We start from the raw sequence: 19,946 nt of genomic DNA, 5'->3' as shown, positions 1-19,946 counted from the left end.
TGCATTGTACAGTACTCTGTGTGATTCTGTGGTAAGGCTGGGTGCACACTATACAAAATTTCTCCTTATGTGATATCCTTAACGATTTTACCAACAATTAAAAAAAAAAGAAGCCCCGATCAGGATGCCGATTCATGTGTACACACTAAACACATTTTACACGATTTACCTTCAGATTTGTGCTCTTCATCTGTCATAACCATCGGCTGAAATAATTGTTACTCTGCACACTCCATATAGATCTGTGGACACTGTGGGTGGTGAGTGCATACACACTGCAGAATTGGTACAATATCGTTCCATCGTTGAAAAACATTTTTAGTCCAGTTAAATGAAACGATAAGACGGGCTTTGGACCAATAATTATTCATCGTTGCAGCATACAAACTAATGCGATAGCAGGCAGAACTGTTGTTTATTGGACAATAATTGTCTGAAAACACTGCAGTGTGTACCCAGCATAAATCAGATTTGGGGGATCTGTGAGATCTTTGAAGGTGCTCATAAGTGTACTTGATCATTATTGTACTAAGTATGGTGAATAGTGTATATCTCTCCCTCTCTCTCATCCTCTCTCCCTTTCTAATCCAGCTATCTTCACACTAGAAACGCATAGATAACACTTCACAGTGTACATATCAAAGCTTAAAACATTGTGAAACCACGTAAATAAAAAAAAGACACCTCACCTATATAAATATATAAGGGTTAATGTACTTCTTACTGTAAATTATATAGATATTATGGGGGGTATTCAATTGTTCGGCTTGACGGCCGAAATACTCGCGCTCTAACACTATTACCGTTAATACGGTAATTACTCGCTGAATTTCAGCTCGCAGCTCCCTGAGCTGCGAGCTGAAATTCAGCGAGTAAATTACCGTATGAACGGTTTTTAAGCGCAATTTTACCGTATTAACGGTAATAGTTTTAGAGCGCGAGTTTTTCGGCCATCAAGCCGAACAATTGAATACCCCCCTATAAGTTACTTAGGAGTCCTACGTACAGAGTTTATTTTTATCTACAAAGGTGAGTCAAAAATGATTTGCACCCCAGTTATATTAAAACTTCTTCTGGCCGCACTGTCTTATCAACACTTTCCTTTCTAGGTCGCTATCTCCCCAGTCACTGCTCTGCAGGTTTGAACGTGTTACGTAAGTTCATTTGTGACTGCAGTGCAAGAAAAAATGGCTACCCCACTTGTGATTTGCATGAAAGAAGAGCATTCGTTTTCTTGTGGTCTGAGGGTATGTCTGGTGCCGATATTTATCAAAGACTTTGTGCACATTATGGAGAAAGCGTTTTGTTGCGAAGAAGTGTGTATGAATGGATAGGGAAGTTCAAAGTAGGTCGCACAAGTGTCAGCCATGAAGATGGAGCCAGACGCCCATCCACGACTGATGAGAACATTGAGCCTGCACATGGACTGATTCTGTTGGATAGACGAGTGACAGTGAATTATGTTACAAATCATTTGCAAATCAGCCATGGCTATGCCTATGCAATAATCCATGACAGACTTGGGTTTCGAAAAGTTTGTGCGTGATGGGTGCTGAAACAACTCACAGAAGTTCACAGAAGCATTTGGACATCTGCAAACAAAATTTGGACCGATACTCTAAGTAAGATGAAAGTTTCTTAAAAAGAATCATTACTGGTGATGAGACATGGATTCATCACTACGAGCCTGAGAGTAAACGGCAGGGCCGTAACTTGGACTGTGCGATAGGGGCGACCACCCAGGGAGCAATGCTGAAGGGGGCCGTAGTTTAGAAATATTTTAGGTTCAATTGGTAAAATTGAGGGCTACGGGGGCAGCATTTTTCTTTCTCGCTCCAGGTGATAGAATTTTAAATTACGGCTCTGGTAAACGGCAGAGTGTGGAATGGAAACATCCTCAATCGCCAACCAAGATAAAGCTCAAAAGTCAACCATCAGCTGTCAAATTGATGCTTACAGTATTCTAGGATTCCTCAAGGGCCAGTTTTGGAACATTATTAGGAGGTTCAACAATCAACAGTGATCATTATAGTGAGATGCTCACTGAAGAGCTCAAGCCTAAAATTCAAACAAAACGCAAAGGACTGCTATTGTCACTCACCGGACTGTGAGTGCTACTTCTAAAGTAGCTAGGAACCGTGTCCGTCCATTATTATGAGGTACTGCGCATGTGCAGTCCCTTTTAACCTTCAGTTCTGTTCCTTTAACTTAATTGACTGATCAGGCAACACTCCCTATATTAAGCACCTGTGGTCAATACCACGTTGCCTGATCTTGGAGTCTCATGGAGTCTCATTCCTCATGAGTCTCTGAAGGTGTTCCAGTGCCTCCTCGTGTGTTCAGCTAAGGCTGATTCCTGTTTGCCGTTTGTGGTTTCCAGACCACTTCTATTCCTTGTGTTCCTAGTGACTTCAGCAGCTGATTCCTATCCGCTGCCTCCGTGTATCTACAGTTACAGATTACTGCAAACTCTCCTGTGTTTCATCGTGACTCCAGCAGCTGATTCCTATCCGCTGCCTCCGTGTATCTACAGCTACAGATTTCTGCAAACTCTCCTGTGTTTCATCGTGACTCCAGCAGCTGATTCCTATCCGCTGCCTCCGTGTATCTACAGCTACAGATTACTGCAAACTCTCCTGTGTTTCTTCGTGACTCCAGCAGCTGATTCCTATCCGCTGCCTCCGTGTATCTACAGCTACAGATTACTGCAAACTCTCCTGTGTTTCTTCGTGACTCCAGCAGCTGATTCCTATCCGCTGCCTCCGTGTATCTACAGCTACAGATTACTGCAAACTCTCCTGAGTTACATCGCTACTGTTCCAGCCGATTCCTGTTCGCTACTTCAGCGTGTCTACAGAGTCTGCTCGTCTCAGCGCTCCAGTCTGCATTCTACCTGCCGTCAGCTGACCCGCTGCCTACTGCTTCTACAGTGTGTCCATTTGTGTCAACTCGCCTGTTGCATCGAGTCTACGCTCCTCGGCTTCCAGCTTTGCTACATCGCTTCAACTCTCCCGTGGTCTCCTGCTGTTCTATTCAACATACTACTGCTTCCTGAGTATTTGTCATCTTTGCTGTCCTACCTACAGTGCGCTGCACCTACCTGCCGCTTCCATTCTGCAAGGACTTCGCATCTCGTCTGTTCCCGGCCGCTCAGGTATCCCTGCAGCTATCCCTAACAGCCTGCTCATCTGAACCACGGTATGCATACTTCTCATTGACTGTGCTGGTGTATTGCATATCCATCTGGACTGAGTTGTCCTCCTCCGGAGTTTCCATCCTCTGAGACTATTGCTATTATTGACTGTGTTTCCTTTTGCTGGACTATTTGAGTGACTTTGTTTATCTGTGCAGTGCTGTTCATTCATTATTATCATTGTGTGCAGTTCAACGTGGGATCAAGTTCAGTGTACCCGTGTAGACTCTGCATAGCACTTATCTCCTCGTGTCCTTCCTCACATATATATTCAGTGGTACAACTTGCTAGAGGCAGACCACTGATTCCTGTTTCCCTGTGTCACCAGTTGCATATATCCTCTCACATAAGCAGTGGTACAACTTGCTACTCGCAGACCACTGACTCCCCCGTGACCTTCACCTGGATTCCATTCCTTCACTACAGACAGCGGTACAACTTGCTATACGCAGACCGCTGACTTCCACCTCCTTATTACTCCTGGACATTCTTCTCACTATAGCAGTGGTACAACTTGCTGTGCGCAGACCACTGACTACCCTCACGTGCCTTGTCCATCCAGATCCTCGTGTTCAGTTACCCATTGTTTACCAGTGCTGCTAGTCATAGACTTTCTGAGCATTCTCTAACCATCTGCTGTTTCCAGTTCCATTATCACCCTGCCATCAGAGTATCATATACCAACTCTACTGCTCTGATAAGACCATCAGCGGGTGATACTGGGTAAAGCCTCCTAGTGCCCGTGACAGCTATCCAGGGGTATTGTGTTATTAAATTACAATGCACGTCCGCACACCGCTGCTCATACTGTCGACACTCTCCTAAAACTTTATTTTGAGATGTTAAAGCATCCTCCCTATAGTCCTGCTGTTGCCCCATTGGACAATCACCTGTTTGGTCCCCTGATAGAAGTGCTAAGAGGACAAAGATTCACATCTGATGAAGAGGTGAAGACAGCGGTGCATTCGTGGCTCACAGTTAAGCATAAAACATTTTTTAATGAATACGAAAACTTGTTGACAGATGGACAAAGTGTATTGAAAATCAGGAAGATTATGTCCTTTCTGAAAGTTGATAAAAATAAATTCTACAGCCAGAGTGCGGATAATTTTTGACTCTCGTATATTGAAAAGCTTTATATTTGGTTCAGTTGAAAAATCTGAACTGAAGGTATAACGATACTGCCATCAAGTGTTATGGAGGTGGACTGCAAGCAATCATGGATGATTGTTGTGTATCTGTTATGTGACCCACAAATCTTATTGTTAAGGAATATTTATACAATTATATGACGCTTGGGTGGTATCAGGCTGGCACTTTAAACGGTAGCACCTTAGCAACAGCCCTTGATCAAGTCATTCCAGCGACACTACATTCTACACGTCGACTTCGATTGTCAGCCGTGGCACACTACAGCAACGCGAAATCTTCAAAAACTTTCCCGTAAAGCAGAACGTTACTGGTGTAAATCTCGCACCTCTAATGACTTCTTCACATATACTTCTATCTATTGCTCCTATCGAAATGCTCTGGACACTGCAAAACAAACATACTTCGAATCTCTTATCTGTGCTCAGGCTTCTAACCCCAAACGCCTTTTCAATACATTTAAATCTCTTCTCAATCCTCCCAAGCCGAACCCTCTGTCTACCATCAGTGCCCAGGATCTTGCTTCCTACTTCAAGGACAAGATTGATAAGATCAGACTAGAAATGGTATCCTCTTCCTCGACAAACAATCAGCTCAATTCCTTCCCACCAACCTCTGACACCCTCTCTTCATTTGACCCCACAAATGAAGAGGAAATTTCTACTCTCTTTTTATCTTCCTACTCTAGCTCCTGTCCTCTTGATCCTGTTCCCTCGCAAATTGGTAGATCCCTGTCTCCTGTGCTCATTTCACCTCTAACTAAAATCTGTAATCTCTCGCTTTCTACTGGCATATTTTCATCACTATACAAGCACGCAGTGATTACTCCTATTCTAAAAAAACAAGATTCCGACCCAAACTCTCTCTCAAATTACCGTCCCATCTCTCGGCTCCCGTGCCCCTCCAAGCTTCTAGAGAGACTTGCCTACACTCGCCTCACACGCTTCCTTTTCGCAAACAACCTGTTGGATCCTCTTCAGTCTGGCTTTCGTTCTCAACACTCCACAGAGACTTCGTTGACTAAGGTTGTCAATGATCTGATCACTGCTAAAACTAAACGCCATTACTCTCTCCTAATTCTCCTGGATATCTCGGCTGCATTTGACACCAATGACCATTTTCTTCTCATACAAATGCTGCAATCCCTAGGTCTTCAAGACACTGTTCTATCCTGGTTCTCATCCTACCTTTCTAATCGCTCTGTTACTGTTAATTTCTTTGGGGTCACCTCTGCTCCGCTTCCTTTATCAGTTGGAGTACCGCAAGGCTCAGTGCTAGGTCCTCTGCTGTTCTCTTGGAAATCTAATAAGTTCCTTTGGACTTCAGTATCATCTCTATGCACATGATACCCCAATTGTAAAACTTTCCCAAGATATAACAGCTGGAGACTCAAGCCCAAAATACAATGGAAGCTACTTTATGAGTGACTCTGTTACCAACCGCCCCCCCCCCCCCCAAGCACAGGAGATCCTGGAGGGGGGGTGGTGGTCATGTGACAAATGCAGGAGTTGGTGTGGTGATGCCAATGCATCACCTTTGCCGCGCCCCATGCTATAAAATGTGAAATTTCACGGCATTGAATAGCGAGGACCGGGACTTAATAATGCAAGCACGTCATTAATAATCCCCAAGTCCACCAAGACCCAGTAGGACTCCTCAAAATTTGGGAATCTCCCGGAAATACCAGGACAGTAGGCAAGTATGTGATATTAACCACGCAAAAATAAGTTTATGAATAGTCATTCAAACCCATGAAATGTTGGCTGAAAAAAAAACAAAAACAAGAAAAACAATACTGACAGACTGAAAAAATTTCAAGTCAAAGTAGGAAAATGCATTGAAGCAGGAAATCATACTGAAGTTTTATAGCAGCTGAAGTTTATGGCATTCCGGAATTTGGCCTTTGAATGTGTGTTATGGTAAAATAGTGTACCAATGCAACGATAATTAAACATTTTTCAGTAGAAAAATAAAAATGCATAGCATCTTTGTTCTCCCTATCCATGGTTTGCTCACCTTACATGCAAGTAGCATTTAAATGCATTTAAAATGCAAATGGAAAAATATAGGAGAGACCATAGATAGCAATACTCCTTGCAGCTTTGTAAAGACTAATAAAGAGATAGCTACAAAAGTTGCTTTCATGTCTATCTCAAGACTACCTCCAGACAGACAAATCTACACACAACTACTCATTGTATTAGAACACACTGGAAAGTGATAAGCCATTAAGGTCAACTGAGAAAGGCTACAGAGATAACATGGGCTCCACCACTACAATACAACAGTCTGTTCAAATACTTATCTGTGAATCTGAAAATAGATTAAAACATGGGAGATTTTCCAATTATCTTTGAAAAACAATAATGCATTTGCCATATTGTTTCCAGTATCAACTGGTTATTTCATTTACAGCAGCTTAGAGTCTGTATCATCCTTTCTATATCTGATTACAAACCAAGGCCTATAGAAAGACTGAAGCTAAACTAACATACAAAGCAATTCATTCATTCATGGCTAAGCATTAAAGTACTGCTCTTGAAAAAATAAATACTTCAATCCATCTTAAGGTAATGTTTACAAAACGTTTTTATAAACATTTATATCAACTATAATTAAACTGAAGAAAGCAACTATGGAAAACCAATTGTGGTCTAAGTTTTATTGAAATTGGGCAAAGTTATAGAATGTACTATTTACACATTATTGTAGCCTTTCAAAACAACAACAGATTATTAAAATAGCTAAGAACTGGAAATGCTTAGAAAACTCTCACAGGTGTACATAAATATGCTTAAAACACCATCATCCCACGTAAATAAAAAAAGATATCTCCATCTTCCCACTGGAAACGCATAGAAAACACTCCACAGTGTGCACATCTATGCTCAAAACACTATAATCCCATGTACATAAAAATAATAGGGCTGTTTTGCTAGAATAAATCAGTGCATGTAAATTTATTTGTAATAAAAAACCTAATTTACTCATTGTGCAATTTTAAACTATGAAACATATTGTAGACATAAAACATTATTTTAACTACAGCTTCTGTAAAGTGTGATTGCTTTTCCTCTATTGAATGCATTGGCTGAAGAAAAAAAAAGTTAGTGCCATCTAATGGCATAAAAATTAACTGCAAGCAATCATCCCGCTTATCCTTTTCTGTGATCATCCGTATGGTACGTCCCCATATCCATCTTATATATAGTGTGACATGACTATCTCCATATTAGCATAAAGTAAGCTAAGAAACCAACATACATCACGTGACCAGCCTCTTCCAAGATGTCCGCGGCAGTCACCTTCCGAAGGCGGAGCTACAGGTCACATGACCAAGACGACCTCTTCCCGTAGGATAAAACTTGTGCTGTCTGTTAAATAGGAGGTGTTACTAGCCGGCCTGAGACAGCCAGATGGAGCCTGCGAGTCAGAGTGACCCCGGGCACCGCTCCTCCGCTGGGGAGACCCTTCAGGTAACAGGAGGAGTCCTACCTGTGTGGCTGCTGTCACCACGTCAGGGGGTCTTGTTGAAAACAAAAGGGGGAAAAGTTTACTTTATTAGTGTGTTATTAGTTTATTGTCAGAGTACTTGTCATAAAGTATACCGGCACTGTATGATTCAGGAGCGTGTGTCCGCATATTTACTTTATATAGGGTATGTGTGCATCTGTGCGGCATATAAGTAAAGGACTGGACTGGTGTTGATGTAAGTCAGCTAGCCTAGTTAATATGCATTTAGCAATACAGAGTAGTCCTATTATTTCTCCTGGGTCTTGATAACCGGTGCTTCTTTTCTTTTGGTTTTCTAAATGTTTGGTTGTTTTTGTTAGTTTTGCATTATGTTAAGAACTATCATTATGTTAAAATTAATATTGCCACATTTCATACCCAACTACTACTATAATTTGTTTGCAAACATTCACTTAACTTCATTTAGAACTATATAGTATAGCTTTCCTGGTTTTTGTTGTTGTGTTACCTGTCCTGTCACCTCTAAAGGTCATTGACCTAACCCAAGCTATTGTATCTGAAGACAATGACTTGCTTTGTGGTAGATAGGAAGTTTAGTGTGAAATATCTTAACTCTTATGCTATTGGGACTTATGTCTATCTTTAAATGTTCTATTTTGACTTTTAATTTAGTGGGCCTGTTAGAGCTGAATGTTGTATGTGTCTCATTTGTGTATCTCAGTCTAGTAGCGAGAACCATTTAAGTAATAACAACTGTGAGTGATTGCAATAATCCTCTATACCCCTATAAAAGGCATGGACAATGGAGCCAAATGGGTCCAGCATGGAGAAGAAAGGGCCGTATCTGATGGGCAAGGGTCCAACAATCCAGGCCAAGTTGCGTAAGTATTCACAGAGAGGAGGGTGGGACTGAGAATTTCCATGTAAAAATAATAAACTGGTTATGTTTAAGTATTCTAACAGCACAATAAACCAGTGTGTGTCAGGTAGTTATTGGATGTAAAGGTATAAATGCCTACATTCTTATGCTACAGGTGGCAGAAAGAACCATACTTCCTGTGTCATGTTTCAGACACCTAACCTACTGATCCCATCTGCCCCTGTCACCTTCATCTGCCAGGACCCAAATGTATGAATTATTCTTCACTTTTTCATTATAATGAAGGAGCATTGAGCTTCCTTTAGCAATAATGTGCTCATTGTAGATGACAGTAAAATATGATAAACTAGAAGCAATGCATCTGTGTAATATATTAATACACAATTAATATGTTTATTTGGTAGTAGAGAAAAGTGAAAATTTGCATGGCTTGAGTTTTGTGCCAGAACAGACAGTATCAGAGGTGCAAAGCGAGTTTCGCTTTGTTGCAGTGGCGTTCTGCACTGTCTTTGTAAATATGCATTTTGTGTTATTTACAGTCTAAGAATGGAGGAGAGAAGATGACCGTACATTCATTCTGTTGTGGGCTGGGGTACGACTGGGACGCTTAAAGACAATCATCTGCCAGTAAAACTCATTTTACTGTCAAACTTGACTTTTCTAGTTGGTAGTAGCCAATCTGCATAAAGATGATCATAATCATAGGAATGTATGCATATTGCCATTAAGACCAGTGTTTTATTTCCTGACCCGTAAATTAGAATTATTAGAACCATTAACTGACCCAGAAGCCACGTATTCAGGCCCTGGAGGGCGCCACAGAATGAAAATTACTTTAAAACTGTGCGGCGACCGCTGACCATACCTTTCACGGCTGCCGCACAGCGTTCAGATAAATACACGGGGAGGGGGGGGGGGAAAGAGGCTATTAATTAACACTGCCGCCTCTCTGCTCCGTCTCCTCCCCTCCACTCATTGACTGTCGGTCGTGACATCATCATCACGACCCGACAGTGTCAATGAGTGGAGGGAAGGGACAGAGCAGAGAGGAGCAGCTTTATGCAGGCAAGGTAAGGAAAGACGTGGGGTGGGGGGAGGAGTGACAGTGTGCCGGGTGCTGATTTTTAAAGTGTTCCTGCGGCTGGGGGGCTGCCGATTTTGACAAAGTGCCTAGGCCGCCAAGGACCCTAGCCCTGCACGTATTGCCCACTTAACCAGAGCATGTGGCTGTGCACACAGGAGATTGTTCCATTTCTCCTCCGCACTGTTTCTGAACGAAGGAGAGACATAAATAAAAATAATTGCCAGATTTTCACAAGAACATGGGACATGAGGTTGGGAGTACTGGTATTTCACTACGTGCTGTTTACAGGTGGTAAATCTTTGTTTTTAGGTGAGGGACTCCTTAAAAATGGCAAAATAAGCCATTTCACTTATAAAATAGGATTGACTTTTTAATGTATTTCTAAGTGACCTGGAAATAGACAGATGCTCAAGTCTATATAACTGTAACTACAAATCAACAATGTGTACTTGCAATCCAAAGGTCTAGTGGTCAGGGAGCCACTCCTTGCTGACTGCACCCTGTGCATGGCTTCCTCAATTCCAGAAAGGATGTTATTGACACAAGTAAGGCCAGAGTTGGCTAAATAACAAGTAAAACCACTATTTTACCTTTATATATCAAAGATTATGTGGTCAGTGAACTGAATTATATATATATATATATATATTTTGGAGTGTTTATACCAAACCGATTTTCGGAACAGGCTAAATTGCGGAATAGAGCAGTCCCTGTAAACCTCTATGGAGACTGCTTTGGATTTTGAAGAAAAACGTGATGCACTGTTAGTAAATGTGACCATTGCTTAAATGTGCGTCTCATGAAAAAAAATCGGTAATAACTGGGCCCCAATTGTGTTGAGCATTCAAAAGTTGTCTGTCCTCCCTGGTGTAGATGCTTGGATAGTGGGCTAGTCTTCATATGTCTTGTAACGTGTATTGGTAAATAGACATGTAGTTAGCAATTAGAAAGCTTCAAGTTACAACATCCATATTATTTTAAAACCTGTTATAGTTTGTTTCCCTGGCTGTGACTTTATCACAGGTTATAGGAACAGGATTTTCTGGCATTATGTGCTCACAGCCTTTGGGCATATTGCTCATATGTACATGTAAGAGATTAGGGATCGCACAAAACAGACCAACCATTGGGGTTTATCCTATTGATGATTTCTGGCAGTGCTCTTGTATGTGAGATGTAATGGCAAATTTCCTTCTTTTTTTTTTTTTTCCCCCTTTTCAGAAAGGCAGAGGGACTTGGCACGGGCAGCCCTTAGAAAGAAAGGCATGCTTGTGGCTGCAGGGAAAGGGAGGGCTTCATCTAAAAGGTAAGGATAAATGAACAATATATTGGACTTGGAAGCAAATGTTAAATCTTTTTGTTCCAATAGGCTTGCCTTTTTTTTTTTCCACCTTGCAGGTCAGTAAAGTTTAACAAGGGATATGCAGCCCTCAGTCAGGCATTTGATGAAACTCTGGTTTCCCTGGATTCAGACAGGTGACAAGACTTGTTGTGACTGTGCTCCGTGATTGGTTGTCAACATCTGAACCTAAAATGCAGACTGCGTACATTACTGTAAAAGTTCAAGTAATATATATATCCACAAGCTGTTTTTCCTGAAGGTGGAAAACATTGATAGTTTGGATAGAGCAGTTAGGGAATGTAAAAGTGAACCTTTGTTTACAGATTACTAGAGATGCTCTGGTTCGGTTTTCTGAAAACCAAGCCCACTTGAACTTATGAGATCTGAGTAGACTCCGAGCCGGCTCATTACTTTCGCGCGTCCTCTGTTCTGAATTGAGGCAAAAAACGTCATTGTTGCGTTGTCAGATCTCGCTGGTTTTGGATTCCATGAGTACCTTCCTCCCCAGGAGATCCAGCATCATTGCTCACACAGAAACAGGGGTAGCAGTGTTCCTGTTGCTTGACAAAAATTGACTGGAAATGATTGTAAATTAATATTACTGAGGTTAATAATAATGTAGGGATAAAAAAAAAAGAGCTAAATGATACGATTTTAGGAAAAAATCAGGAACCAAAACACACAAGGGCGGTTTTACCAAAACACGAGGGTTAGTGAACATCTCTACATATTACAAGCATAACTTGGATATTACACCCATGGGTCAATTTTGTAAATTTTTCCAGTCTTAACTTTTTTTTCATTGTTTGTGATATACTCTACTTGATGGTGCATTGTTTCCTTAATCTTAAGATTCTTAAGATTCTCTTATCTTTACTGGGAGAGATATCCAACAGAGAATGCAGAGGAGTCTGCTCTCTGAACTGTTTCTACTTCTGAGGAATTGTTTTACTGGGATTTTAGCAATGCTGGGTTACTGCATGTGGTCCACTCTGTCACTCATACAAATGTATAAATGTTTTTTTTTGTTTGTTTTTTTTCTCTTTCCATCCACACCCTATTTCTTTGGCTGCTGCTTCCTGTTCTTTCATAATCACTTCCTGCTATAGTGATACCGAGCTAGAATCTAGATGTTCCTCTGGGTATTCTTCAGCAGAGGTAAGATTTAACTCTGAATACATAAATTGTCATGAGGCAGGGTAACACTACCTGGCTAGGTACACCAGTGTTCTGTAATGGGTTGTCATCCTTTATATATAAGCAACTTGTATGTTATTTAAAGCAAGCTACCACTGTAATTCAACGTCTTGTACAAGATAGGGTATTACACAATGGAAATATAAACATATACGTGTTAAGGGGTTATAATATTATACAACTATTTAAATATGCTGTCTGCTAGTCCCTTTTATTGTATACTGTTTTGTTTTGTTTTTTTGTTTTGTTTTTTACTTTTTTCATGATGGGTTGCTTTTGATCTTGGTGAGTTCAATTAACCTCTCTTTCAGGATGTGATGTTATACATGGGTTAGTATTTTCTCATTCACCCCACTTTTTCAAAAGATAACATTTAAAGTTCCATACACAGAGGTGCAACTAGCGAGCTGTGGGCCCTGGTGCAGAGAAACGGAGAGGTGGGACTCTGTGCCCACACTTTGCTAGTTCCTAGTGCAGCAGGCCCCATTATCTCCATGGGCCTTGGTGCACCTATGGTAGTTCCACCACTTTCTCTGCAGACATATGTTTTACAGATATATATTTTATGTGCCTTCCTTAAATATAAGGCTTAAAACTGATATGTACATATGAGATCGGGGACAATGTTCATTTAAATCTGTTTTCAGTAATTTGGTACTCTCCATTATAGAGTAGTAGATATTTCTATAGTGTTTCTCTCACTTCCGCACAAGTTGCGGACGAACATCTCCTAAATGTTCGGATGCTCAAATTGGCGACTATTACAGTAACAAATCTTTGCTCATTTTTCTATGCACCTCTATGGGACACAAGGTGAAATGAGTGCAAATATCTGCAAACACTCCGATGCGCTGTGTCTTCAGACTGTTCTGGGGACACATCTCGTCGTCTCGCCAAATTGCCCCTTTTTTTTTTTTTCTTCCAATTTTAAACTTGTATTTTTTATTTACTAATCATATATTGAATTTAAATGACTGGCTTGTGTAAGAAGCGTCTCGTTTACTCGGCAGCTCACTAATTGATGTGTGTATTGATCACTTACTGGAGTATATAGTCTGTGAGGTATTTATGCTGTCTGAAGCACCAGACCGTTCTATTATTGACTCTGAAAAAGCCGTTTTGATAGTGAGGAAACAAATCAGTTGCTTTATAGAATAGAAGGCAGTAAAATGGTTTCCTTCTGTTCAATAAATACACTGATTCAGGAGGAACATATGGAGCTGCATTTCTTTTAGACTGGTTTATCCAGAACGGTGAGCTCCTGTATTTACTAACTACAAAGATCAGAGCCGCTTTACCAGTAGGCCATTTATAGATTAACGGGTGGTGTGAGACTTATTTATATAACTTCATACAGTCTTTGGTTTATGATAGACTATATTTAGAAACTCCTATCTGAAGTGGAAGAAAAAGTTGTTCTCAGCAGAGGAGATTAATGCTGGTCATCCAGCAACAATGTATACATCCAATCTGGATTGGAATTGCATATGATGCTTTCTGAACTCCGTTGTTTCTCATATTGGCAGCGCAGTATCCACTGTTTGAGGTATCTAATTTATAAGGGATTTCGTAGTAAGAATTTAATATATCTGTATTTCAGTGTGTCACACAATCTCTATATAATTTGTTCCTTCTACTTTCTTACTGGTATTTGTGTATACACATGATTACACACATACTGTACCTGCCACAGAACACGGTTCATTTCTATATTGTTTTACTGTAAATCATTAGTGGCATTGGCCTAAAGTTCAAAGTGAGAGTAAATGAAGCATGCCACCTCGCCCAGACTGATGCTTTGTTCTGCTGTTGCTTTAGTCAGTTGCTTTGCTAGTGGCCAGCGGGAATAAAGAATGTGACACAAATCAATTGTCTTGGAAGGAGAACAAATTATAAGTATAGAAAACTCTCAACAGGGACTAGTATTAATGTTTGATAAAAGGTGCATTTCTCCATTAATAATTATAATGTATTTTGATTTGGTTTAGTTGGTCTTTAAATACGGTCTTCAGAAAGATGGTGAGCGGCAAAGTGCTCCACTTCATACAATGGTTCCAAAGCCAGAAATTAAGAGTAGTTTGGACACATAACAGCAAAATATATTGGTTTTCTCTATTATGGTTTTAGGACTCTAAGTGGGTATGCCTTTAGCTACTGCAGCATGATTTGCTGTAATTATCAGATATGTTATAATTGCCAAATATGAGAATATAGGGCAGTATCTACTATATAATGTTCTGGCACACGGCAGTGCCATATGTCATATTTATACATTACATATAATGCAACTCTGCTCCAAAACAGAGCAATGATGTACAATTTCAGCACAGGAGACAAGTGATCTATTATTATCATTACCATGCATGCATGTCCCCCACTCCAGCCACATCCTTACACCCAACGTCAGAATTATTGTCTTCTTTGGCCACCCATGAGAGCTGGATCTCTTCCTGTGTGTCACTCTGGCTTGTTATATGGTTGTCTTCCCACTGCATTCATAATATGCCCAACAGTAAGCCCATTGATGTCAATTGAATTCTATAATCGGGCTTCTATGGCACCACGCCCACTGCAATATTAAATCAGTTGCCAAATATCTGTCATATCCGAGAAAGAGATGTGAAATCAAGATAGACATGGGCAGTTGTGTTGAATCCCAATCCTCTTAAAGGTGGTCTAGTAATAGTACGCATTCACAGGAGCATAGTTTTCATGAGATGCTAGATGACCAGCAATAATCCCAATGGCAACAGCAAACACTTGTCTGCCTTATGCAAGGCTTGTCAAAATGTACAATATGCAAAAGTTGCAGTGAGGACGCACATTGTACAACACGTCGGGGGAAACTTCCACAGGTTATAAAAATAAATAAATTGCTGAATCTGGTTGTTCTGGGCAATAGGTTTCCCTCTCCCTACTTAACAGAGTACAAAATGAATGCAATTCTGGTTGTAATAATTTGTAAACCTTTTAAGTTGTCTATGGAAGTGTTTATAAATGGCTAATCAATTTGTTTTGTATTACTCCTTTTTACCTGTGGTTATTGTAAGAATCGATCTGTTTTACATACATTAAAAATATGGAAACGTAACATGTTGTAGCAAATGACAGCTCATTTTGAAATACTTAACAGGCCTTATGCTGAGATGTGTACACAAGGGGGGTGAATCTACACAATATATTGCTGCTAAAAAACCTTTCTAAAAAGCTTTTTCCATGCCCTTTTGCCCATACTTATGTCCTGTTGTGCTTGTACTCGTAGAAGCATGTTTTACAAGACATTTGTTGATTGTAATAGCGATTGCCAAATCAAATAATCATTTTCAAGTGATGAGTGGAAAAAAAAAAGAGCAGCTATTTTGGCAGTTTTAGTGAATGGTGAACTCTCCTCATAGTTGCCTACCTACTTTCTGGGGGTGGTTAAGGTCCTCTAACAAGAATATTTATTTGCCTTCATTGCTTAATTTGTACACTTAAATACAAAGGGAAAAATGTAAAGTACATTTAAAAAAAACAAAACCATATATAGTTCCTTTTCAGATTGCACACAAATGTGTTATCGTTCAAGGATGAGATTGTACAGATGTGGTGGTCAGCAGTCAAAGTACAGTTTTCACTCATGTTCAGCTTTTAACCTGATCGGGTCATTGACAGACAAGATTAATCTGATCAGTATTTGACAGGCAGATCAGATTTATAATATTGTATGTATTCTATGTTAGTACTTTTAGATTGTGTTCATTTAAGGGACTAATACAATTGTTGCGTGCTGATTTATGATTTTGTTTTGTTTCCTCAGCAGGTCTCTCAAGACCTTAATAGGCAACTTCTCCAAGACGGGTATCATTTGGATGAGATTCCAGATGATGAAGATCTGGATTTGATTCCTCCCAAGCCTGTGAGCTCTGTGACCTGTCCATGCTGCTTAGGAGAGTCTTGGTCTTGTTGCATCCAGTGATTAAACACGGAAAAGCGTACACTAATCCTACTGTTGTCTTCTAGTTACCACCTCCACATTCTCTGGTCTTGTGGTGTTACTGACTGGACAGTATACAAAGCTTGGGTGGAGAGATGAGACATACCAGACACGAGATGTGACCATACTCTCCTCGCTTGTTTCAAAAAAATATTCTCCAAAGATCCTGCTCAAGTTGCATGCACCTGAGAACATGGTGTGAGGTCACAGGCTCCATCTTCAATCGTGTGTTTCAGAGAACTTTTAAGAAACTGCTATTTGCATTCTCACATGACAATCCATGTTCTAAAGATTTCACCTGTCTATTCAGATGGCACCTTTACATCATTACTCTTGGCTAAAGCATGACCTAGCATCTGAATACAGAGTTTTGAGCAGCTATAGATGGATTTAATTTTTTTGTTTTGTCTGTTATTCCCAGATGAATTTACTTTATTATCTGTCCTGAATATACAGACTTTCCCATCCTACGGCAAGGAATGATTTGTCCTAACTGTCCATCTGTTACTTTTTAAACGACTGTTACATGATGGATGTTTTACATAGCAACTTGGAATTGAGAGTTACTGAAAGAGCTTTAATTGTTCTGGACAGCATGGAGATCCTGATACATTGTAGCGAGCGTTGTATTGAAGATGGTGGAGGCTTCAGGCACATTAGAATGGACTGCTGTAGCCAGACCTTTTTGTGGCCCTTCTATTTTATGCAGTTAGGACATCTTATTATCCTGTTATATTGGGCAAGGTTGGGGGTTGGCATAGAAATTTTGTCATTGTATAGGCAGGAAAATATTTATATTTTAATAGGATATAAGGTCCAGTTTCAAACCTAAAAGTGGTTATCTCGACGCTTACTTGACGCACATACTCGTTTGCACAGTCCTTAAACTTATCCAGCACTAATTGTCAGCTAAGAGTTTCAGGATTATGAAACAGAAATTATGTTTTATTATAGACTTCCAGTGGTTTGAATAAAGGGGAAATTGTGTTCATAATGTGTTTTACAAAAACATAAAATGAAAAATAACCAAGCTCATTAAAATAGAGGTCTCTTAGTAAGCGGTTACAGTTGCTAGCTGATAGCCACCACTAGTTACAGTCTTACTGATGGTTATCTGTAACATAACATGCACCAATACATAAAATGCACACAAATAACCACTGCCTGTAATCCAGAAGGTGTGGAGCAATACTGCTTCTCTTGGTTGTCCTGTGTGCCTCAAAGGGCATGGATCTGGGAACTGCACCTCTACATTAATGCAGCCTATGCAGTACCTGTTGCCCTACTGTCATGTGGCTTAATAATACAACTATTGTAATGTCTGGCAAGACAAGTGGTTTCATACTTATTTGACACAGAGTATGTACCTGTAATTATTGTTCCTAACCAGTAGTAAATATATTTTTGGGTGGAGATTTCTCATGCTATTCAGAGAAAACAAAAATTCTAGCACTGAAAAGTTGATGTATGTATTGCCCACTTGTCCCTTTTACAGGCATAAATCAATGTCCCTTACAGAGATGTGGCCATTCCATATATTGGGGGAGTTTAGGTTATTCTCAACTCCCAATTGGTTACTTTCAGTGAATGGCATTCTTTTTGAAGCTCAGTATAAATATTTAATCATATTATCTCTGAGGGCTCATGCATATAGGAATTTACCTGGCTCTTGTTATAGATCAGGCCTGTCCAACCTGCGGCCCTCCAGATGTTCTAAAACTACAAGCCCCAGCATACTTTGCCAGTAAACAACCAGTTGATAGCTGGAAGGGCATGCTGGGACGTGTAGTTTCACAACACCTGGAGGGCCGCAGGTTGGACAGGCCTGTTATAGATGGATAGATTTACAGGGGGAAAAAAAAAAAAAAGCTGGCCACGGTTTAGACAGTTTTTTTTTTTTTTTTTATAATTTTGGCCTCCTTTACAGTTAAATGCGAAGTCATACACAAGAGTTAATTTGCTTCTTGGCAAACCATATCGTGATACAAGGGGTGCAAATACATTTTATTTGTTTTTTTCATGCAGGTAAAATATTGGTGGCTTGTGTATGTAGCACACACACATACTTTCCGCCACAATTTACAGTTGCCCGAGGACATGCCTCTTAAAAAGCTAAATCTGTCTGCACATTTTAAATTTGCCCCCTGTGCCCCTCTCCCCTTTACAGTGCACCATGGGTTTGCCAAGGTGCAAATGTGCACTTGTTTTTACTTTGCTCCTAACTCTAAAGGCGGACCCTTTATGAGTAAACAAAGCTAGTCTGTCATAGAAGAGACTATATATTTGCCCCCAAAGTTTAGTTTCACTTTAAATTATATGCACAGTCCGTTTTATTTATAAAAAGTAATTTTCTTTTTTAAAAACACTAATATAAACCAAAACAAATTCTTATAATATATGGACATATCTGACATGAGAGATATATATATATATATATATATATATGCTGGGGTTTTTTTTGGGTTTTTTTTAGAATTAACTACAACTAACCCCCAAGTGTGTTTTTGTCTTTCTTCTTATGTCATAAGTGGGCTATTGTATCTTTCAGTTGTCTGAGACACTGGTTCCCATTTATAAAATATGTAATCTTTTCAGCATTGCTTTATTTGTTATTCTTAGTTTGTCACTATTATAATTACATTATTAGTTTATCTCTGCTGCATCTGGCTTCTACTGTATTTAGAACCTAGCCAGAGCAATGTTGTCAATGGTTTGTGATTACCATAAAGTATTTCTGTACATCAGCAAATTCAGGCTACCTCCGACAGGTCATGTTTTAAGTCATTACCCTTGTGTTTCGGGATAGTTGGGCCTTTGCTGACCTGGTCAACTAGACGCATTCACCTTTTGCATAAGCAAACTGACCTGAGGACAAGCTTGAGCTGGAGCACAGCTAAAACATCTCCCAAGATTTTCTTTGGGGAAAACCTATAGGATAATCTCTTACTGTGTTATGTAATCAGTTTCTCAGTCCTAGCCCTATATCGGTCCATGCTTTCACATACATCAGGAGCAGAGGTGTAGTTATTTGTAAGTCATTCTAAGATGACTGTGTTACGAAGTCTTTCATTTGTGTACCTGTGAGGAGAGCTGGAAAACATGCATTGATCTTCAACCCTGAGAACTGAAGCTAAGAACTGCTCCATAATAAAGGTTCTCCTCAAAACCTGACCTGTTGGAGTGCTTGAGGATCTGATTCCATGAGGAAGGTAGATTAATGTCTGTTCACAATGGGTTGTGTCAAGTGAAAGGTGTGTAAATGTTATCTTTATAAATGTTTATATATTCTAGAGAAAAAAAATATACAGTGATAATAAACTTTATTTAGAAGTGGTGTTTTTCAACCCATGAATTCAATTTCTGTGTGATCATGAAATATCTGAAATCACAAATTGTATTGATGGAAGGTGTGTAATGTACAGAAACATTTAAAAGGTGGTTATGGTTAAAAAATAAAAACTGACAAATGATATGAAACATAAAAAATATTACGAATTGCTATATAGAATACTAGGGCCTTTATTAACTTTGAATTTGAGTTCAAAATTTACACTGCAACACATTAAATGGTCAACAATTTATTTTACCAGTCTAGTACGAGTTAGATGTGGAAAGCAAGTATGTGATTGTGGTTCATTGCACAAATTCCAC

The 19,946-nt window shown here is 39.8% G+C and overlaps 1 protein-coding gene across 2 annotated transcripts; it reads left to right on the top strand.

The window, feature by feature from the left end:
• Positions 1-7,711: 7,711 nt before the first annotated feature.
• FAM219B (family with sequence similarity 219 member B) lies at positions 7,712-19,652 on the top strand. Of its 2 annotated transcripts, none has more exons than XM_075208248.1 (6): positions 7,712-7,818; positions 8,610-8,697; positions 11,002-11,086; positions 11,179-11,256; positions 12,232-12,280; positions 16,122-19,652. In XM_075208248.1, the coding sequence occupies exons 1-6, from the start codon at positions 7,759-7,761 to the stop codon at positions 16,275-16,277; spliced, it is 516 nt and encodes a 171-aa protein (XP_075064349.1). In that variant the 5' UTR covers positions 7,712-7,758; the 3' UTR covers positions 16,278-19,652. The 2 variants fall into 2 exon arrangements, with proteins under 2 accessions (XP_075064349.1, XP_075064348.1); XM_075208247.1 differs by having other exon boundaries at positions 16,119-19,652.
• The last annotated feature ends 294 nt before the right edge of the window (positions 19,653-19,946 follow it).

Source organism: Mixophyes fleayi, chromosome 4, assembly GCF_038048845.1.
Source record: "Mixophyes fleayi isolate aMixFle1 chromosome 4, aMixFle1.hap1, whole genome shotgun sequence".
In the NCBI taxonomy this organism is placed as follows: Eukaryota; Metazoa; Chordata; class Amphibia; order Anura; family Limnodynastidae; genus Mixophyes; species Mixophyes fleayi.
The sequence above is the reverse complement of the archived record's forward strand: the minus strand, read 5'-3'. Positions and strand labels throughout refer to the sequence as shown.